The 22,437-nt window shown below is 40.3% G+C and overlaps 3 protein-coding genes across 3 annotated transcripts in view; 2 read left to right on the top strand and 1 right to left on the bottom strand.

Annotated features, from left to right (window-relative positions):
• The first annotated feature begins 1,269 nt into the window (after nt 1-1,269).
• On the top strand, nt 1,270-3,870 carry crym (crystallin, mu). The gene is made up of 8 exons (XM_069691362.1): nt 1,270-1,496; nt 1,587-1,737; nt 1,895-1,957; nt 2,069-2,170; nt 3,024-3,207; nt 3,282-3,403; nt 3,508-3,592; nt 3,708-3,870. The coding sequence occupies exons 1-8, from the start codon at nt 1,327-1,329 to the stop codon at nt 3,779-3,781; spliced, it is 951 nt and encodes a 316-aa protein (XP_069547463.1). The 5' UTR covers nt 1,270-1,326; the 3' UTR covers nt 3,782-3,870.
• A 672-nt stretch (nt 3,871-4,542) lies between these two features.
• On the bottom strand, nt 4,543-10,264 carry LOC138616818 (ras-related C3 botulinum toxin substrate 1). Its single transcript, XM_069691363.1, has 6 exons — nt 9,970-10,264; nt 8,570-8,641; nt 8,190-8,307; nt 7,613-7,675; nt 6,975-7,134; nt 4,543-6,007 (listed from the first exon to the last, which is right to left on the bottom strand). The coding sequence occupies exons 1-6, from the start codon at nt 10,002-10,004 to the stop codon at nt 5,877-5,879; spliced, it is 579 nt and encodes a 192-aa protein (XP_069547464.1). The 5' UTR covers nt 10,005-10,264; the 3' UTR covers nt 4,543-5,876.
• A 9,488-nt stretch (nt 10,265-19,752) lies between these two features.
• The window catches only part of LOC138616821 (cytohesin-3-like), a 34,453-nt gene continuing 31,768 nt past the window's right edge, over nt 19,753-22,437 (top strand). Inside the window, exon 1 of the mRNA XM_069691365.1 lies at nt 19,753-20,071. Coding sequence (XP_069547466.1) covers nt 20,053-20,071 — 19 coding nt within the window. The 5' untranslated portion in view covers nt 19,753-20,052. The remainder of the gene's footprint in view (nt 20,072-22,437) is intronic.

Raw genomic sequence — 22,437 nt, 5'->3', positions numbered from 1 at the left:
ACCGGTCGCGCTGGAGGATGTTGCAGGCAGCAGAACGTTCTCCACGGCGTCTCCAGACTCCGTCACATCTGTCACATGTGCTCAGTGTGAACCTGCTCTCATCCGTGAAGAGCACCGGGCGCCGATGGAGAAGCTGCCACTCTTGGTGTTCTCTGGCAAATGCCAGTCGCCCTGCACGGTGTCGGGCTGCAAGCACAGGCCCCACTTGTGGACCTCGGGCTCTCGTACCACCCTCATGGAGTCTGTTTCTGACAGTTTGAGCAGAAACATGCACATTAGTGCCCTGCTGGAAGTCATTTTGTAGGGCTCTGGCAGCGCTCCTCCTGTTCCTCCTTGCACAAAGGAGCAGATAGCGGTCCTGCTGCTGGGTTGTTGTCCTCCTACGGCCCCCTCCACGTCTCCTGGTCTCCGTGCTCTTGACACTGTGCTGACAGACACAGCAAACCTTCTTGCCACAGCGTGCATTGATGTGCCATCCTGGATGAGCTGCACTACCTGAGCAGCTTCTGTGGGTTGTAGACACCTCATGCTACCTCTAGTGGTGAGAGCACTGGCAAAATGCAAAAGTGACCAAAAATCATCCAGAAAGGATGAGGACAGAGAAATGGTCTGTGGTCACCACCTGCAGAACCGTTCCTTTATAGAGGTGGTGTTGATAATTGCCTCATTTCCACCTGTTGTCTGTTCCATTTGCACAACAGCAGATGAAATTGATTCACAGTCAGTGTTGCTTCCTAACTGGACAGGTTGATTTCCCAGAAGTGTGATTGTGTTGTTTAAGTGTTCCCTTTATTTTTTTGAGCAGTGTATAAGTCCTTGATTTAAAATCTTCACTAATTAATTCTTAAGCATGAGTAAAATAATAATACCTTATGAAAGTAAAATCACAGCAGCAGATCCTCTAATCTGAACTCATTCCTCTGCATCAAAACTCCCAGTTTCTTCTGCAGTTTTAATCAATGTTGTCCTGCAGGTGTTTGATGGTGATTATTTTCAATAACCGCCTCATTATAAAGTCTAATAAAGGAATCACTAACAGTGATAATTTTCTGTCAGTTTGGGCAAAACTTTATTGACACGCTCTGTTTGTTGCAGATTGTTGACAAAGTGTCCTGAGTGGGGGTTGTTCCTTTTTTATTGAAAGACCAGCCACTGCTTAATGCTCTGCGAAGAGTGAAAGTCGGTCAGAGAGAGACTGCTCTCCCTGTCTGCCCCTCCTCTCACCACAGTGTTTAAAAAAAAACTTCACTGCGGCTCTTGAATGCGACTCAGTCAGCGGCTTGAACTTCGCACGAAACACTCTTCTGAGTCTGATAAACAGAAGCCATGGCTGGATCTCCTCCTGTGATCATATGGGGGCGTGAAGTGGAGAACCTGTTGCACTACAGAGATCTGATCCCCCGTCTGGAGGAGGCTCTGGGGAAGTTCTCCAGACGGGACAGCGCCGAGGTGATCCAGCCTGTGCGCACCACGGTGCCGCTGCAGCGACACAGCGGGTAGGCCTGCGCTCTGCTTCAAAACAAGTTAATAACAAATGAATCGGTAAGAGACTGTGCTGCTGTGTTGACACTTGCTCTCTTTTGTAGGTTTCTGGGACTGATGCCCACATACATGGAGAATGATGGAGTCCTGTCCACAAAGTTCGTGTGCTTCTACAAGAGGGAGGCAGGCTCCACTCTGCCAGCTGTTCAGGCCACAGTGGTGCTGCTGGATCCAGAGTACGGGAATGTCAAGGCTGTGCGTTAAAGTGACTCATGCACCAATGACTCTCTGACATATCAAAACACTGTCGGCTGGCTTCAGTAATACTGCAAGCAGATGACTCTGGGACCTTCAAACATTTAGGTGCCACAGTTTTAACAGCTTTACCCTCAGACTTGTTTCCAACCTGCAGGTCATGGATGGAGAGGTCATCACAGGCATGAGGACCGCTGCAGTTTCAGCCATCTCTGCAAAGGCATTCCCTCTATTTTGTTCTTAAACATCACACCACATGTTCTCTTAACTTTCACCGTTGTTCTGACTCGTTCTGACTACACTCTTGGGTCTGTCCTGGTGTGTCTTGCAGCTGCTGATGCGTCCCGGAGCAGAGGTTCTGGCCATCTTGGGGACCGGCAAACAGGCTCTGAGTCATTATAATGTCTTCACTGAGATGTTTTCATTCAAAGAGGTACAGTTACATACAATGACCAGCACATATGAACAGAATTTGCATGTTTGGGATATGTCATATGTTTAATGCAGCACAAGGGCCTGAAAAGAAGTGAATACAACCTCTGCAACAAATAGATATTTAAAAAAATCCATCAGTTTTCGTGTCTTGACAGATGTTTTTTATCCAGATTTTTCTGATACGTAGTCGAATCTCTCCTTCTCTTTGTCTGCACAATGTTTGCGGTGCCACTGCCTTCACACAACCCCAAAGCAAAATATTTCCATCCTCATATTTAACACCTGGAAAGGCATTATTTTCATACGTTGCTCCTTTTTTCAACCTTTGGCGGTTGTGGCCAGAGAGGTCTATTTGAACTCCATCTGTCCACAGCATTTGTTTCCAAGAAACACTTGGTCGCAGGCCAGGTTTCCATCGGATGACTCTTCCATGCAAGCTTTGTTTGGGACTGAGCTGCACAGCTGAACACTATTCAGTTCAATTTTATTTATTCAGCACAGAATCACAACATAAGTCATCTCAGGGCGCTGGACATAGTAAGGTGGAGACCTTACAATATTATATAGAGAAATCCAACAATTCAACAATTCCCACGAGTGACATTGTGAAGGAAGCACTCTGAGGCGCTCTGGTGGAAGCATCATCTGTTGGTAATACCTAATGACAACTCTTGACCTTTCTTTACAAGTCACAGTGAGTCAGTTATGGCAAGTAGAAGCATTGAATCTGACCTACTGCTACACTCACTGTGTTGGCTAATTATGCTCACACTTCTCTCCTAAATCCTCCCATTGATTACTGTTGGTAGTTGTGCATTAACTTCCTATCCTCCCCTGGACTTTCACCTCAGGTGCGCGTGTGGAGCCGCACAAAAGAAGGAGCGGAGAGGTTTGTCCACTCAGTCAGTGGTGCGGCGACGGTTTGTGGCTCAGTGGAGGAAGCAGTGAGGGGAGCTGACGTCATAGTGACAGTAACCAGGTGTACTGAGCCGGTGCTCTACGGGAAGTGGGTCAAACCAGGAGCTCATGTGGCAGGTGACAGGAGGAAATATGTCAGATTTGCAAAAGACAGATTTTAGGTGGTGTTCATTTCACTGTCTCCGGAGCAGCGGTGGGAGCCTGCAGGCCTGACTGGCGGGAGCTGGATGACGTGCTGATGAAGGAGGCTGTCGTGTACGCTGACAGCAGGGAAGGAGCCATATCCGAGTCTGGTGATGTCATCCTCTCCGGGGTCAGTCTGTCACTTTCTAACTGAAGATCGCTGAAGGTGTGTGTTTGTGGCTCCTCGTGCAGGAAGTGTAAAAGAAATGTGACACTTGTATCTCTCGTTTTCAGGCCGAGGTGTTTGCAGAGCTTGGAGATGTAATTAATGGAACAAAACCTGCTCACAGAGAGAAGACGACTGTGTTCAAGTCCCTTGGTAAACTAAACCTGACGAAGATCTCGTCCACATCGTTTGTCCTGTAGCTCAGTACATTCAGAGTTTTCTATGGTCTTCTGTGTAAGTTTAACTTTTTTTTTTATTACACTAACAGGGATGGGAGTTGAAGATGCAGTGTCTGCCAAGCTGGTATTTGACCAATGGGAAGCCAAAGCCAGCAAACTATGATGTAGTCATGTGCATGAATCCTGGCCTTTCTGATGACCCCCATATCACACAGGGTGAATAAGACAATGTAATAAAGACATTCAAATCTACCATGAATAATCATATTGTCAATGAGCAGAAGATTAATCAGCAAAAAATTAGTCAGTTGATTTGTTAAAGCAATTAATAAAGCAGCTTAACAGTTGACTGAATCTGCAGACATGCTGGCAGCTTTGAGGCTGTTCTTGGCCACAGTGGTTTAGAGATGTAGCAGTCACCATGTGTGGCGTGTTAGCATTGCCTCTGACATCAACATGCTGTCCTTTAGCCAGTATGGTTACAATGTTCACCATTTTATTGTAGTATGTTATCATGTCAGTATTCCCCAATTACCAGAAACCAGAGCACAGCTGACTCTGATAGGAACATATTGTGCCTTGTATGGAAATCAAATCATTGAGCTACTGGTGGACCAACCAACATTGTCTGGCAGGACTTCGGTACCAAGCATTAACTGATTCCAGCATCTTAAAGGTGACAATTTGCTTCTTTTATCATCTTTTAATTGTAAACCAGTTTGTTTTTTGTGGTTTTAAATGTTATTCAGATGTGAACAAGCACTTGAAGACACCTCTTTGGGCTCTGGAAAATTGTGAAGAGCATTTTTGGACTTTTCTGACATTTAATATCCAAACAAAATTTAAGAGAATCATCATTAGTTGCAGTCTTGCATGTATTATTTTCATTATTATGTAATGAAACAGAAGATGTGAACAATAACAGCTTTTTTAATGAATTTATTTGCTTTAAAAAAAAAAAGAAGAAACAAAATCAGCATATTAGTAGGTGAAAATGAAACCACATTTAGTAAGAAAGTAAATCCAAGTGTATGTTCCCTCTGTGCCGTTAAAACAATGATCAAATGTTGAGTCCAGATTTAGCAGCTCCCCAGAACACCCATGTAATTTGATCGCTGCTCATTTCAAAATAAAATGTTTTAATGCATTAAAAACCTGACCTTCAAATATTACACTGGCTCATAGACTTCATAAAACACAGTAATAGATGGCATCAAAATGAAATAGTCACACACCTTCATGTAGCTAAATGACAACATGAGCATCACATACAGGACCATAAAAAAAAGAAGCCTGAAAGCACTTTGAGAGCAAGAATTTAGTGAAAACAAGAAATGATGGGTGCTACTTTTACAGGAAAAGAATGAGCGAGCACATCAACACTGGCTGCACTGCACCTTCACATGCTTAACTTACAAAATACTGTGTTCACTTAACACAGTGAGAATTTAGAAAGCAACAAGATCATTTTACCGGTTAACTATCAAGCAGACTGTTTTAAATGCTTGATCACTGCACTCAGCAGCTGCTACAACACTTATTGTTATGACTTGTTATAAGTCATTATTCTTGTACAGGTTAAAACTAAATTTAAAAGGAAGAGAAACAACATTTTAGCGTTCACAGAGAGACTACAGAGTGATGACCGTCTACTGAGTTTTGGCAGCACCTCAGTCTAGTCGGATGACACGTAAACAAAAAACGGTCAGCCAACCACGCAGCTGACGATGGAAAAAGGAAAAGAAATGACTTCTTCTAAAACATAATTTTTTTTTCTTAAAGTAAAATTTCATCAAGGCAGCAGGAATCTCTTGGTGTGTAGGGGAAAGAGTGCAGTGTAGTTCCTTCTTTTAGCGTTATATCTACGGTAATTTCATTTTAAATTCAAGTAGTGTTTCTTCACGATGTCGGAGAAAAATGACATGTTTTTTTTCCTTAAAATCCTCCCTCTTTCTCCTTAATCAACCCAAGATCCCAAATCAAATCTTCCCCACCCTCACATTCCCCAAGGCCTTAGCAAAAAATCACTCCATTCCTGCCGATCTGAAAGTACTAAACAGATGTAAACAAGAACCTTCGGCGCTGCTTACGTCTGTGAAGCTCTTTCAGATGGACGTCTGATCTACCAAAGCTCCAATGAAAGCAAGGACACGGGGTGAATACATTATTTGGGGGAACCCTGCCAACATCTTCCTCCCTCCCTCCGAGTAGGCGAGTTCTGACTGCATCCGGATTTTCTACTTCCTGCGAGTTCTCCATTACAGTATTCTGCACTTCCTCTTCCTCTTCTTGACGGGCGGGGGGCACAGGACCGCTCTGATGGCTTCATCAAACACCGTCTTAAGGCCGCGCTGCGTCAAAGCCGAGCACTCCAGATATTTCACTGCAGCTGGTCGCCAAAGGAGAGAAGTATAAAAACCAGGTTAGCAAAGCAGCAAATATTTGAAATCTTTCCCCATTTTAGGATACACAAGGTGCTAAAGTTCAACAAATATGGCTATGTAACATCCCTTTTCCACTAACCCTACTCGCTTTCGGGTCCAGGTACTTTTCTGGATTTAATTTTCCGCTGCAGACACTGTAGTGTGCCCTCAATACAGCGTTGTTACTCACGCCATGACTGATGTCATCATCGTGATGCACAACACATGCACAAATCACCCAAAACGAGTCCAGCCAATAAGGGCAGTGGAAAAGAGGCGTAATACCCTACAAATAAACAACAAAAACAAGTAAACAAAACACAATATTCTTAAACTTTATATTATCAGTGTATCAAATTAAAATGGCATCCTTAGGAACATCACCTGCAACATATTTCGGTTTTAGAGGACATCAGGCAACCATCTGCTAAACCCAACAACTAAATAATTCAATACACGAGGACATAAAACTGGTCCCATTTACCTGCTCTTATATTATTACGCAGTTATTAACATTCGGCTTCAAATCTGGCAAGTAAATATCACTGAATGTTAAGTAAAAATGTTACCATCTAATTTTGTAGTTCAACAGAATAAAACGTGCCATAATAACAAAAGTAAAACTCTAATTGCGATACTGAAGATTTTCGTTTTTTTTTTTTTAACTTCTTAAAACACACTTAACACTGTTCCAGATTATCTCAGTGTTAAAGATCTGCAGATACCCTGCAACTGATTTTAGCTGAAAAAAACAAGGATACAAACCTAATTGAAATTATATGATTTTGTGAATAAAAAATAAATAAATCAGAAAATATAGTAAGTATCATTTCTTTCTATTAAAAAACCCAGCAGAACTCCCACAAGAATAATGGAAAATACTGTAATAAAAAAAAAAAAAAAGTGTTAGTGCACGGTAGAGCTACAACTGACTTATTTCTTTAGCCATGGCTAAGCCCTGCGGGTAGATGATGGGAGAGAGTTTCTTCTCCTTGAGCTTTTCGATGGTGTCCTTGTCGTCTCTCAGGTCCAGCTTGGTGCCCACCAGGATGATAGGCGTGTTGGGGCAGTGGTGTCTCACCTCAGGGTACCACTGCAGGAGGAGGACAGAGGTTGTTGGATGCAGTTTGAACAGTATAAAGAGCAGTGTTGAATGTGAGTGGGCTGTTTAAAAGAACAGATTTCTTTCACAGTTTCCTGGTTCCCATCCCATTTTTTCCCAAAAGTTTTTCCACGACGCTTAAGGAGAACTCTTTGACCATAATTTTTGTTCTTATGGCTTCATTACATTAAATTATGTAATTTAATGATAATTGTTTTGCAAGAAGCTCTTTGGCAAATGGACAAGAAGTTGTGTATGTGTGTGCTCTTCTGTTTGGAGCATTTAGAGCGAAGAGAGGAGCCCAAGATCATTATGCACACGGGGGGGAGGGGGTGGGGGGCAATCACAATTATGTTATGTTACAGACTCTAATAATATATTATTATCTATCCAACTGAGCTGATCTGAGCAGTACATTTAATGTATCAGTCAACAGTTAACCTAGTGTTAAAGAGCCGGCTGTTCTCACCTTGGCACGGACATTTTCAAAGGAAGCTGGACTCACGAGTGAAAAGCAAATCAGGAACACATCCTGGGGAGGGAAAATGTCAAACATCAACAAAACAATGAAAACTTAAATCAGCACTTCTGTCACAACTGGGATGTAAATAATCACATCTTTAATGTGAAACTTAAATCCACACTATGAGGCTGAAGACAATCACACAGATTATTGTCCCAATGTTTAAGTGAGGAATCAGAAAACTGGACTGGTCCAGTTGGTTAAATACAAAGTGACTCCCACTTTCAGCTCTGTGCGAGTCTTTGGCACAGAGGCCAGTTTGTTGTGAAGACAAAGAGGGCAAACAAGAGCTGCTTTTCACTTCCTGCAGCCGTCCTCCAGACAGTGTATAGGTACTGTGGATACACGGCTCTACTGTGCCGAGAGCACAGACTCTGTCTTAAGAGGCCAGTGAATAACTCCAAATCAATGGAGGCAAAGTGAAGACTGTGTTCATGCTAACATTGTCTGGCTAACACTAATCTGCACAGGAAAGTGTGAGCATACGTGAATAGTAGCTATATTTATATAACTTTGTACATACTGTTTGTGGGTAGGACAGTGGCCTGAGCCTGTCGTAGTCCTCCTGTCCCGCTGTGTCCCACAGACCCAGGTTCACTGGTTTCCCATCGACCATCACATTGGCAGAGTAGTTGTCGAAGCTGTAGGCAGAGAGGTGGGCGTTAGCTTCCAAGTCAAACAAAATGTGTTTGACTTGTTATACTGTAAAGTTATAAAAGTAAAACACAGTGAAGAGATAAACTGCCAATCAAAATATGGCTGTTAATGTCCTATCAGGCTGATGGGCTTTTTTTTTATTTGACCTAAACCGTGACACATTTCCATCTGCTGACAGCTGGTCACACAATGATAAGATGCCTGCGTGTGTGTGTGTGTGTGTGTGTGTGTGTGTGTGTTACTTACACTGTGGGAATGTACTCTCCAGGGAAGGCGTTGGTAGTGTAGCTGATGAGCAGGCATGTTTTACCTACAGCCCTAAGAGGAGAAAGGAGGGAATGATAAGAGCTGTCATCTCGCTGTCTCAGCAGTAACAAGAGATTCTTCAGTGAAATGGATAATTACAATATCTGAGCATTTTACGTGGTATGTGTACGAAGGTGAAACCCGTCTTATCTGACAGGTCGACATGTCAAGCAGGCAAGTTTAATCTGAAAGATCTGACACCTTTCTCTAGTGAGGACCACAACAGAAGTAAGCTTTTAACAATATAATTTTTTTTAAATATAACTTAGCAGTATATAACTTACTGGTACTTTGAATGATCTCAGCAGGGCTGCAACTAATCATTATTTCGTTATCAATTGGTCTGTTGATTATTTGTTTCATTAAACAATCAACTGTCTTCTTTTTAAAATGTCATAAAATGGTGAGAAATGTCAACCAGTGTTTTCAAAAGCCCAAAGTGGAGACTAAAATGTCATGTTGTGTCCCGACCAACAGTCAACAACCAAAACACGTTCAGTTTATTATCATAGAGGACCAAAGAACCAGGAAATACTCACAATTAAAAAGCTGGAATCAGAGTTTTAGTCTTTTTTTTTTTTTTTAATAAAATAATCACTGAAAAGGATTAATCAGTATTCAAAATAGTTAGCTATTAATTATGTTAATTTATAACCAATTATCTCCCTGTTTCTCAATGGGATGATACTAAAGGCAGGCAGCAAGGACGGGAGTGGGGTAACAATATATACAAATACTTTACAATAAGCATTGAAGTACTGATAATTGATCACAATATTTACGACATCTCATCAGTTATGATTCCCAAATGGTTTCCAATATTTGTTTGCACATAAATAAAGCGGAGTATTGGATAACTAAGCGAGACTCACTGATCAGCTAATTTTTTTTAATTTCTCTTGGGCTTCCCACAGTTTTGATTGTACTTTTCAATAAATCAAGTAAACTGCTCCAAGACAACAAGCAGCTGTTCAGTTGAGGAAAAAAACAACAAAAAGAAGGTAAACAACAACAAAATCTTGAGATATCAATCAATATAAAAGATTCACACAGGACGAGCAATTAAACAGCAAGTCGTCAACACGGCGGGCTGCCTTGATAAACGAGATGGTTTTCATCTTGCGGATGAACGTGTGACCAGCTGGACCGGGACGCGGAGACAACAACAGCTGTCGCTTGTGTTATCTGAGGCTCGTTAGCCGCGAGCCAACTCTCGGTAACTGGGTCAAGCAGAAAAAAAACAAAAACCCAACTGTGTTCGCTGTTAATCGCTGCAATATGGATCAAAACTGTGAAATGACGGGAGTTCAAAGTGAGAATAACACCACGGTTTAACTTACCCGTCCCCCACCACCACACACTTAATGGCCTGCATCGGACGGCTCGCTCTCGGTCTCGGTTAGCTTCGCGAGCTAACGGAGGCTAAATTAAACCTGGACTGTGTCTCCTTCAAAAGTTCCGCGTGAACAAAGCTGCGAGTTTTAAATGAGGCCGAAGAAATTATCCGGCTGGTTTCCTCACTGTCGGCAACACTCCGGGCGAAAACTCCAAAAGTTGGATCAGGCAACACCCAGGAAAAAAACAAAAAGCAGAAAAAACTCCGGAGTTAGGATTGAAGGGTGGGGGGAAGAAAAAAAAACGCCCACAGTTTGGAAGCTGCAGCAAGGAGAGAGTCACTTCCGGTCAGACTGGGACAGAGGAAACCTGCCATCTGCAGGTTACAACAGCAACGTGACTAGTTTCTATCAGAAATGTACACTCGCAAAACTGCAGCATCCAATTGGGGATAAAGTTTAACCAACGCTTATAATTAAAAACGGGACATTTATGTATAACTCACCGCACCACTCTTTAATTAGTTAGCGTTAGTTTTCCCTGGGTGTACCTAATAAACTGCCAGCTGTGTGTATTAAAGCTGGGTAAGCCTAGGGGTAAATAATTCCATGATAACTTTCCAGCATATAAATTATACTGTCAATTTATTTTATAACAATAAAAACATTAAACACTGCATTCAAATCTGACTTCTGCCAAATCATGCGTTCATTCACATCAAAGTGTACTTAGATTTTAAAAAGCAAGAGTACTCGTAATTCAATAGAATAACCACTATCAGAGTTATATAGTTACATTTCATAATACTTGATAATTATTGCAGATGCATAGACGAGGAAGACTGAATGCTGCAGCTGGTTGAGGTGGAGCGTATTTTCAGCTTCATATGTAGAGTAAGTCAAGTAAATGGAAGTTTAAAGGCTTCTTCTGCATGTTGTCGAAGCACAAGGTGCTCACGAGAATCAGTGACAAGTATGTGACAAGTTTTGAGCGACAAAACAAAGGACCTGCTTTACTGTCCCATATTATCACCATTACTTGCAGCTAAATGAGGTTTTTGATCATATTATTGTAGCTTTGTTCATTTAAGCAGTTTTTATTTTGTTGTCAACTTTAAAGATTATTTCTCTCAACTCTTGTTGCAGAAAAAAAAAAAATTGGTTTAAAAACTCCCAAAAGAAATTATTTTACTCAGTTTACAGTTGCACAATTTTGAGGTACTTTACTTGAAGATTTAGTTGTTGTTTTTTGGCTACTTCTATTTATTATATTCAAGAGGCCATGTTATTCTCTGCTACATTTGTTAGACAGCTATGTTTCCAAGTTATAATACATAAATAACATTTAGGCCTACATATAAAATTACATTATATAATATGATCCTTTTTAGTCAATTAACCTGACAGTATGTAAATTAGTTTTATGTTGACTATTTTCAACAGTAAAAGGTGTTTATGTTTGTATTTATTATGTACACAATAATTATGAAATAGCATAATGACATAACACTAAGGAGCTGTTTTGCATGGAGAGTAGTTATTTTTACTTTTGACACTTTAAGCATCTAATACTTCTTTAGTTTTACATAAGTATATTTTTTTAATGTGGGACTTTCACTTCCATTGGACTATTTTTATTTTGTTGTATTGTTATTTTTACTTAAGTAAAGGATCTGAAAAACTGTCATTACTGGAAAAATAGTTAGCGTTTCCCTTCTCTTTATTGCTTCAACACAATCAAACTGCAGTTCCGTATGCGAACACTAGAGAGCAGTATTGTACATGTTTGAGTTCAGTAAAAACCCAATAATGAAGCAGAATTTTTACAATCAATTTGAGGGGAAATCTTTTTCACTTTCTCTCCTATTCAAAGGCTCTGACCATGAGCTTCATATTGGTTTTATTTATCCATTAATTAATCACTGACTCCATGACAACCATGCCTCTGCATACACGCACATTAGTAACCTTGACTCTGGATTATGTTATTGGGGGATTTTTCCAGCAAACAACACATTAATAGGATAAACGTCGCCATTAAGTGGGGGGTAAAAGCAGGGGAGAAAGAGATTAATGAGGGATAAGCACTCCTGTCACCAGCACTACAGGGAGGCTGTAAAACACAGCAGAGGGAGTCACACTACAGGATTTCTGCATGTCAAGCTGAGAAGACATTGAATCAAATTCTTCCCTAAAGGCGTCATGCATCCTAAAAAAAAAAAAAAAAACAAAACACAACCAAAGAATAAATTTGTGTCTTGACTGTTTCACTGGAAATTTTAAACGTTAGAAAGTTTAGTCACATTAGGATGCATGTAATGTCATATCTATTTCCCCTATATCTTCTGAATTTGTCTAATATATTAATGATGAAGAACCACATTTTCACTACTTTCTCTTTTCACTGCAGCATGTCTGCATTTGGCATTTATTATTATCATTGTTTTCCTGACTGTTCCACCATGCAGCACACATTTTGGCTGCAGATGATTTGCCCTCTTTGGACCTCTGTTACAGTAATAGGCCATTTATTTGTGCTTAAAAAAAATCACATCAAAGTGTCGGGCTAACCTTCCCCCCTTTCCAGTCAATATGCCAAGTGAAGCAAACTGCTGATGATTGTAGCTTCATATTTATTATGAAAACATGACAGTGGTATTGATTTTGTATCATCTAGCTCTTGGCAAGAGAGTGAACAAGCACATTTACCCAAAATGTCAAGCTATTGTTTTTTTTATGCTGTGTTTACATTATTGTTTTTCATCTCATGCACTGTAGTTTATGTGGCTTTGCCTTTGAAAATCAATACGCTTTTGCATTGTGCGCTGAGGCAAATCACATAAAACATGGGAATCAAGACTGATCACAGTGGATGCATTGACAGTCAGGGAGAGAGATGAGTCATTTCAGTGAATTATAGATTACAGTCTTGGTTTTCTTTATGGCCAACTTGGAGAGGCCTTTTTACAATTTTAACACCCTAATTTGAATACAAATGTTGGAGTGTGTGTCACAGTGACTGTTCTCTTGCTACAACATCAGCCTGCCTCACGTTAGAAGTGTTAAGAAAGAGGCTGTTCAGTTGGGGAATCTTTGTTGTGCAAACACTCAGCTCTCCTGTCACCATCAGTCCATATGCAGCTTTCTTCGAACTACAGCTCAGAGAGACATTTCTTCGGATCATTATACTCCACCATTACTTCTCTAATAAGCACCAAGATTTAATGACCCCTGTCACGGTGCTCTCATTTGCATAGGAGTCAGACTGACAGGCTGCAGGCAGTCATCAGTTAACTGCCTGAATGTGCTTTGTAATGCTTGCACATCAGGGTCTCTGCTGTTATAAAAATTTGGAAAAAGTCAATATTTATTATGGATTGAGAGCTAAATGAAATGAGCAGTCCCTGGTTTTCAACATTTCAGCTCAACTGAGCACCTAAAGCAGATGGCCGAGCCAGGCTTTGGCATTTGTGCTGCTGCTATCTCCACCTCCCACATGATCAATGTAAGCTTACACACTGCAGTTATAGGAGATAACCGGCATTGGTTTGAATGATTCAGTGGCTCTAACAATGACTAGTGATGGACTTCCTTAGAATTTATCTGCAAAAGAGAGTCTGATTAGGTGATTGCAAAAGTGCATATTTGATTGGATAATAGGGTTTCATAACTCGCCTCAAAATATCACATTTTGCCACCTTTTAAGGTCACACAGGAATATAAATGAAAAAAATATATTCTCACACTAAATCTGCACAACATAACTCCTTTATAAATAAACTCCTTGTTATTATTTGAAAGCTGTGAACCGCCTCTGGGTGCTTCCTGACGGCTGGATGTTGACAGTAGGATGCTCGGTTCTGTGTCATGCAGTGTGGTGCAGCTGGTTTATTAGTGGATGTGAAGCTCCCTGAAAATAAACTGCACTTCTGTAGAAGTCCTCACTCTGCACCAACAGTGACGCACAGCATATGTAGAGTTTTTAGACATGAGATGAAATGGGACTTCTTTGTCCTGTCCCATCTCTTCACAAAGCTATTTTTTTTTGATGACGTTCAACCATGAGTCATTTTTACAATCAGATTAAATCAGAAGTATGATGAGTCACATGTTGCTGGGTTGGACGTGATGGGAAGTTTCCAGCCACCGGGTCAAACAAGAGAAGAACTGCAGTACTTTGCTCCCAGTTGGAAAGATGTTCCATATGTTTCCTTTGTCCTCCCTCTCATTCTGTGTGTGCTTGTCTTTCTCCAGTTCTTTCTCTGGCATTGCCTGCTCCAATCTCTCTCGACAATTGTGAGGCAGGAAGTGTTTCACATTACTTGTGTGTTTGCATGAGCAGGAATGTGCGAGGGATTGTTCGTGATGGTTTTCACAGGATTTAGGGATTCCTCAGAAACTCACTGGGCTCAAACACAAATGACAATAACCAGTTGTGAGCATGTATTTGTGCAAAAAAAAATATTATATCTGATAATATTTTTAAAAGAACCCTAAATTTGTTGTGCTTAGTCATTGTGAGTGTTAAACTGAAATACAATAGGGGATAAATCGAGAGTAGAAATCTGACATTTTATAGCTTTAACTTGAAAATTCCTCTTTCAAAGATCCAAAATGTAACTATGTGCCAAACAGACATAATGGAGAGCTGAGCAGACATTGAATAATCTGCGTATTTCAATCATACAAATGACTGGAACTACTGCTCATTATAACAATATGGGTCATGAAGCAGGCTACTTGCTTGCCACGCTGCTGCCTCATAAATGCAGCCAAGAGAAACACAGGATCATTTCCTAGTTGAGTGCAGGGCAAGTTCAGGACACAACATTTTGGATGAGCCTGTTTGGAGGACAGAAAAAAATAATACGTGAATGGCTGGAAAAAACCTTTAAGAGTGTGTGGATTTGTGAGTGTTTATTTTTTTATTTTTTAGAATGCACCTGTATGTGTTCCTGGTTATTTTTGATGAATTGCTATGATTTTGTGTTTCCCAGTGAGTATAAAGTTAGACTCCCCATATTCAGAAAGTACATGTCTCATTTCTGTATTGCATTCTGGTCTATTTAGAGTACAACATTGGAGAAAACTACATTAAACTACCTTAAAATGAGTCTTCACATACTGAGAACGCACATGTCTGATGGCTGCATTACATTCTGGTCAAATGTTGGCACCAAAACTACTAAATCATCATCATGGCATGAATTTATCTGTTAGGTTGACCTATAGTGGCTGGATTAAAACAGGAGGCTTGAGGCTGAGATAAGTCTTAGTCATCCATAATGAAACACAGAGCAAAAACATGACATGATGAAATAACAAAAACCCACTGTAGTGTTAACTGGCAGCTTTTTATAGAGTGCTACTGACAACCCCTTATTATTCAGCACGGCGGCCTGATCCACTAAAACCATTAAACACTAACAAACAAAATGACAAACATAGAAATATATGAGCATATTTGAGAATGAATTTATTACCTTATTTAAACAGTTTCACACTTCACATTCAAATCTGTCTTCTCAAACATGAATTTGAAATAATGCCTACCCCCCTCCTCAATCAACCACTTGGTGCCTCCCAGAACCTTTAAATGGTGTTCAGGTTCCTCAGGGACTCTTTTAGCCTGAACACCTTGGAAAGGGAACATAAAAGCAGGCAGCTGGATAATATGCCGTGATATCACTTAAAACAAAGCTGCATCTAGCCATACATTTTTCATTTAATCACCTAACAGAGATTGCATAATTTAAATAGTCAAACCTGTCGACCCTGTGTGCTTCCTCCACAGACCAAGTCTTTGTCAGTGCCATCTGAGAGGCAGCTGTCAACAAATATGTGCAAATTAAGAGAAAGAATCAGTGAAGTACACCCAATCTCCTTGTTTGTGCAGTTATTTCCTACTCGCAATACTAATGCATCACCAAAGTGCAAATCTGTATTGCGTTTCTTTTAGTAACGAAGAGGCCCTTCATTACAGTCTACATTTTGTGACTTGCAGAGGGACAGTAAACACACCCCACCAAACAACTGTTCAAATTGTTTTTTGTTAAACTCTATCAAACTGTGAGGAAGCTTGGTAAAATAAAGCCGGTTTCTTTGCAGAAGGTCGCTGTTCGTATTGCTGATCAAAATCTTATCTCTACTTAAGTTTCCTCTACAAATATCAGCAAAGGAACACAACAGCCGAGCCCTGCATCTCCTACACGCACATACAGAGTGCATGTATGAGCCTCAGAGCCCAGCCGTAATCAGACTGCATCTAGTGACTATTGTTGCCCACTCAGTCAGGCTGGAGGACAGTTCACCCCCTCCCTGGCCCTGTACATGAAGTTTTCATGAGGCTGACATAAGCTGCCTCATAGGAACCCGCTTCCAGTGAAATCTAAAGTGCATCCATGCAAAGTTATTTTTCCTTCTGCTGGCTTGTAAGTGGAGTAAATATATATAACTACATTTTACAAAGAGAGAGTATGAGAGTATGATGACAGACTGAGGCCAAGTTTATGGCTCATAAATGAATCACGAGAAGGCTGCACCAAGCTGGCCAGGCGGACTCTTGTTCTTATTTTTTCTATTTTAAATTCACTTTCAATTTGAGGACGAAATGAAGTCACAAGATATTTTCCGGCACGTCTTCTTTCCTTTGGAAAGCAACTGTTACTTTTGCAAGTGTTGTGAATAATAATGAATGCTTTGCATATTTTCAACAGCAGGTAAATTAACTTAAGTGTTTCTTTAAAGGTATCGCGTGATGGAGAGAGCGCTTGCAGCACTCGACCCTTTGGTTCCACTGAAACTGGAAATGCAGCCTCTTCCTGCACTGGTCCTGACGTTCAACACCGGATGAGTCCCAAAAGGTATGACCTTCACTTGCCTGACACAAAATCCTGCTTTCTATCAGCGATATGAAGTTATCATGTGCCCAACTAGGTGTCTCTGTTAAGATTCAGATGAAACTGCAGCTCTGGTGTCTGACTGAAAGCGAGCCTTTTAGGGCATGTGAGCAGGAATTTATAGGAACATGCACCAAATTAGTTTGTAACAGTGGAGTCACTATTTGTTTACGCCTGGAGCTTTTGAGCGGAAAAACAAGTGAGACCATTAATTTTCTATTTTAAGAAAGGGGAGATATTTTGTTTGACAGAGTGTGCTGTCGTCAATTAGGAGTTAAAGTGCGAAACGAGGAGTTCATCTTTATGCTGTGGTTAGAGAGCTGCTTGAATTAGGCACATGGGATCAGATAATAAGATGGAAGCTCTTTTTTGACCCTAATCCATTATTCAAGGTCATTAAACCAACTCTCTGAAGTCTGATCATTTGAGGCTAATGAATTGTACACACTGCATTGTAAGTATGTAAAATATTGAACAACTAAAAAAAATTTCAAGAAAGTTTTTACTAATCGGGGCTTGTACTGAGAGATAGGAAGTGATAAACTTACTAGTACGAAATTATATTCCACTTAAATAGATCAATATGTGAATTCGTCTGCCCATTACATAATGAGACAAATTGCACTGATTGGAAATGGGTGTAAATGTTTGTGCTTTACTCTGTGGTACACAGATGGGAAACTTAGGGTGGGGAGTGGTGTATGTACAGTTTTCCATACCTGTCGTATAACAGTTCAAGCTTTGCAGGAACCAAAAAAAAACGATTGAAACACTCACTGTTTAATTCACAACAACAATCAGACTGGTTGTAGAGTAAAAGTGTAGTGAACATCCTAAAACTGGCCCGTTACTGTAGCAACAAGTGCTTGAATACATCCTGTGCTGCCACAAATCATTACATGCTCTTTATTGCAGGTAAACACGGCTGCGTTGGCTCTAAGCTACTGATTAGCGGTGGTTCTATGGCCTCTGTATGAGCACGTGCAATGTTGCAAACAGAAACCATAATTTATGTGGGCAAAACACAGAAACAGAACATTACATTTTTAGCATTGTGATGTTATTACAGTACGGATGAATATTCTCCACGAATAGCACGGCAGCAAACAAATTTGGAAACTATTACATTTCAAGTTCAACCATCCAGAACCCTTTTGACCAGATAGACTGATCAACAGTATAGTCTGTGACAAAAGGCCACCTTTAATGCATCTTCTATTGTAGTTTAAGTGGTATTAGAAAAACAAAGACTTCCACTTTTTGTAGTAAAACCACCCACATTCAAGGCAGAGTGGGAGACTGTCGGCACCAGACTTTCAAACTGAATTTATTAGTTTGCAAATTTGCTACTGAAGGTCCTGCATTATTACCTGGATTATAGTGAGCCACCGTAATGTGTGTTTCCAAAGTAAATGTGTGTAATTTTCTATATGCATCATAGTTAATGGGAATATAGAGCTACAGAGGGGGGAAGCAATGGCTGACAACAGCAAAATGTTTACATTCATGATTATTTTCCAAAATATTTCAGGCATCATGGTGAAATATGACTTTGGGACCGTCACAGTGACAGAGGTCAGATGTCATATTACTGTGAGGGTGGAGGAGGACAGGCCCATCACATCACTTCCTGTTCACTTACTTTTCTTCCATTGTGCTCCTGCAGTGCTGCACAATGTGTCCTCAGAACAACTCCCTTCCTGAACTGCGGGCCATGTGCCTTCATGTGGCTCCGTCCAGCAGCACTGCTGCTGTGTCCGGGGTGTTTGCTGGGAAAGCCTCGGTGAGTTATGAGCTCATATGGGCTGGGACAGACAGGAAGTGTCAAAGCTGGACTCCTTCCACTGTGAGCCATCAAAGGTGTCGTTATGCCCGCATTACCAATAATTGGAGGGACATGTGAGGTCAGAGAGGGAAGCACCTTTAACACAGATAATTAGACATGAGCCTACATATTAACTATTAACCTTAGGGAGGTTAGCAGTTCACTAAAGGTGTGGCTCATAAACAAAACACAAAACTTCCTTTAAAAAAATCTGTTAGACAAAATAAAGCAATATAAAGGGATCATACTTGCAATATTATGAACTAATAGCAATATTTATGGGAAATCTGTCACTTTAAGCAATACAACTACTACATGTGTGTGTAATAAAACTAAAGACACCAGTGACATGTTTCATATCAGTTCACCTTAAAACTGCTTTTTATGCTTGCATAAAAAAGACACAAAAGTACCTTCATACTATTCTGAAAATCAAGGATTTAAAAAAAAAAAAAGATATCACAGTTTCAGGATCTCAAATGAGAGGATTTGGATTTCAATATGTTGATTTGAAATTGTTGGTTGGGTAAAAGGAATGTAAAGGTTTCACTTATGTGATGGCATTTCTTACTGTTTATTTTTTATTTTTTACTAAACATACAAGCAATCAACCAGTCAAGAAAATAATCTGATTAACCCACAATGAGAATAATCCTTCATTCTAATCCTACATTTTAATAGTTAAACATGGGCTCCTCCTCCGCCAAGCACAGCAGTATCACACTGCTTTTATATTAATGCATACGTAATAGTAATGTATAGAAGCTCTCACATAGGAGTTCTTCTACTACTACATTGTGATAATTCTAAGCAAAGTCTACTTCTTTACTTCTTTCACCTTTGCAGATATGAAATAGTTCACTTTTCATTGTGATCTGTGGGCATTGGACTGGTGATATGCACTGTTTAACAACAAATGCATTTATTCTGTGTGTGTGTGTGTGTGTGTGTGTGTGTGTGTGTAGGTGTGGGGGTGTTATTAGCAGGGGCGGGGCTTAATGACGTCTCCCTGGTTGCAGTGTAGCTAATGTGAATGCAGACGCAGCAGCTGAGGATGGAGTAGAGAGGGAAAGAGAAGCTCCTGTCTCACATCTCACCTCTGAAATATCTCTTCTACAAATAAGGACCTCCCTTTCATTCACACCCAGACTTTTTTTCCCCTCTGATTTTGCTTGAATTTGGCTGCTGACATCTGCGCACCGGTCCACTTCATCCATCTGTCTGTCAACGCACCACCAGCTTCGCCTCTGTGCCAAAGGAAGGAGACAAAACCCCGTTAAAAAAAAAACATCCAGAAGGCATTCATTTAATTTCTGCGACGTTTCACGCCTTCTGCTGGGCTGCCAAGTCGCTGTAACAATCGATATGGATGAAGACAATCATGGTAAGGCTGCTTTTCTTTCTCCACACTGGTTTTCTCTCCCTCCTCAGCCCGTGCGCGGGGATGGAGCCACGGGATGGATGGATGGATGCGTGGATGTGTGAGAGCGGACACGTTAGGTGGTATTGTGTTTGTTTTACAGACACCCAGAAAAAAAAAAACCGTAGTCGGTTGTCATTAAAGAAAAAATAGGTACGACTCACAATAAAGGATCATTTCTCAGACATAGAGAGGACTCTGTTGGTTTGCTCGCTCTCCTTCCTCGCAGGTGAGTCTGTTGTTGTATCAGATGTTTAGAAACGCTGAAGTCATGGTAAAAAAAAAAAAAAAACACCTACAGAGGAACATTTTTCTCGTGCATGCTCCTTTTCCATCTGTTTGATGTCTTGCTGTAAGGCTTTGAAGTGTCTCACCATCTTGCTGCGCCGTTTGAAGCCTCTAAACTGCTGGAAATTGATAAGATATCTGAGTAGCAGCTCTCCATGTGGAGGATAGACCCAGCAGGATTTCAACCTTACATGAAAAACAAAGGATAAAATGACGTATTTAAAAAATAAAAATAAAAATATAGCCTACACCAGGAAGTTAATTCACAGCAAATTATGGTAAGGTGTCTATGAATTTAGCCCACTACACTGCAAGTTATGAAATAGGCTATTGTTGTGGGGGGAAAAAACGACATAAAAATCCTTCATAAGTATGGAAACCTGAGGAATTTGGTTACAAGTAATGATTACTTAAAATAGTTTGTTTGCAGATCATTTAACGATTTTTCTTCTTCTCATTTTCTCTTCAAACACAGTGAAAAATACTTATGCTTCTCAGAGCCCAGTCAGTTAAATACTTATCAAACTAGTTTGAATATTTTGAATTGTTTGGAAAATTTAAGTACCTATATTCAGATATGAGGTGGTCATTAAGTATGATAATGTGAAACTTGGTGCCAAAGACAAGTTGTACTACACTGAGTATTTTCAAACAGTTGGTCATACCTGAGTCTGTCTTCAGTAATATAGTCCTGTGTGATTTGGTGCTAAAACTGAGTGAATTTATAACCCAGTTTACCGCTCGAACAGCGGCTGCAGCTCAGTCAATTATTATATGTTGGTGTTGAGGTGCAAACATGCAGGATGCTCAGATAATCCAAACTGTCTTGTGGGCTGGAGGCCTTGAAGGTGGTGTAGTGTAAACAAATGGTTGAAGTCTGATAACAGTTTGTCAGTTAAACTGAGGGATTTGCAGAGCGGCAGGAGAGATGCTCATCTGAACATCCTTGTTTCTCTCTACATTATTCTCATGTCTGAACAGTCTGAACGCTCTTCCCTGAATGGAAATGGAAGTGGGAATGACTGAATGATTGTGGTTCTGTTACTCCTTAATGATTTTATTAAATACTGTTTACTATACTAAAATATAATATTTTTCATAAACTTTTGTGTCATGCTCTCCAGAGGATGAACCCCAGTTTTTTTTTCTTTCTCATTCCCTCTAGTGCCAGTTATAAATATGAAATATCAAAATTGAATGTGCCATGAAATTGACTGAGCATATTCATGATTCAATGATCCGATGAAAACTATTTCTGTCTTAGACACTAAATCAGTTTAACAACAACAATTTTTTTTTTTTTTAGAGCTTTGTGGTGTTAGTGTGGTCTAAATCATTTCAGAGGCTCGTTGAGAGGAATTTTATTCTGAAGTCATAGTTCAGGAAGTGACCTGTCTCCTCTTTGTTATCTGAGCCAGGAGGACTTTATATGACTGAAACATTTCCCCATAAAATCACATGTGCTCAAAGTAAACTGCTCTCATACTTGAGCAGTATTAGAGATACCGAATCATGTGACAGGAAGTTAGGAAGGGCAGAGCTGTCTGGAAAGATCCAGTATGTCACAAGCTTGTGAAGATTATGTGCAGCCCTGTGCATAGTGAATTACTAAAATAACTTACCATAAATGTTAAACTAATTAAGAGCTCTCGACTGCTTACACACACTGTCGTTGACTTGCACTTAACATTGTTAACACGCACACACCTTGATATGCTGGTATCACAGCACAGGCACTTGATGCTAAATCTGTCTCTGCCAGTTACAGCATCTGAAGTCAGAGTTAGACCTTCATCAAGAGAAGCTTGTCAACCCAGAAACGGAGTAATGCAGTGCAACATATCAAAGTCAGAGGTGTGTTTGTTTGGATTCAAAAAATATTTTTTTTGCACTTCAAGGTGCCAAGAAATACAAAATCCCCTAATCCCTGACTGTATTGCAAAATACATGTCCATAGTTTTTTTTTTCCCTCTCCACTAAAATCTGAAGGAAAAAAATAGATACATTTTTTTCTTGAAGGCAGAACAGTTTAGCGAAGTCCT

The sequence above is a fragment of the Brachyistius frenatus genome, unplaced genomic scaffold (genome assembly GCF_029030835.1).
Source record: "Brachyistius frenatus isolate BFR_SWC_R1_liver_20210118 unplaced genomic scaffold, ASM2903083v1 Contig_11, whole genome shotgun sequence".
In the NCBI taxonomy this organism is placed as follows: Eukaryota; Metazoa; Chordata; class Actinopteri; family Embiotocidae; genus Brachyistius; species Brachyistius frenatus.
The sequence above is the reverse complement of the archived record's forward strand: the minus strand, read 5'-3'. Positions and strand labels throughout refer to the sequence as shown.

Coding starts and splice junctions, on each gene's coding strand:
- crym (XM_069691362.1), top strand. CDS start 1,327: ATGGCTGGATCTCCTCCTGTGATCATATGGGGGCGTGAAGTGGAGAAC. Junction 1,738..1,894: donor AGTACGGGAATGTCAAGGCT/GTGCGTTAAAGT, acceptor TCCAACCTGCAG/GTCATGGATGGAGAGGTCAT. Junction 3,404..3,507: donor GTGATGTCATCCTCTCCGGG/GTCAGTCTGTCA, acceptor TCTCGTTTTCAG/GCCGAGGTGTTTGCAGAGCT.
- LOC138616818 (XM_069691363.1), bottom strand. CDS start 10,004: ATGCAGGCCATTAAGTGTGTGGTGGTGGGGGACGG. Junction 7,676..8,189: donor CACTGTCCTACCCACAAACA/GTATGTACAAAG, acceptor TTCCCTCCCCAG/GATGTGTTCCTGATTTGCTT. Junction 6,008..6,974: donor AGCCATGGCTAAAGAAATAA/GTCAGTTGTAGC, acceptor TTTGGCGACCAG/CTGCAGTGAAATATCTGGAG.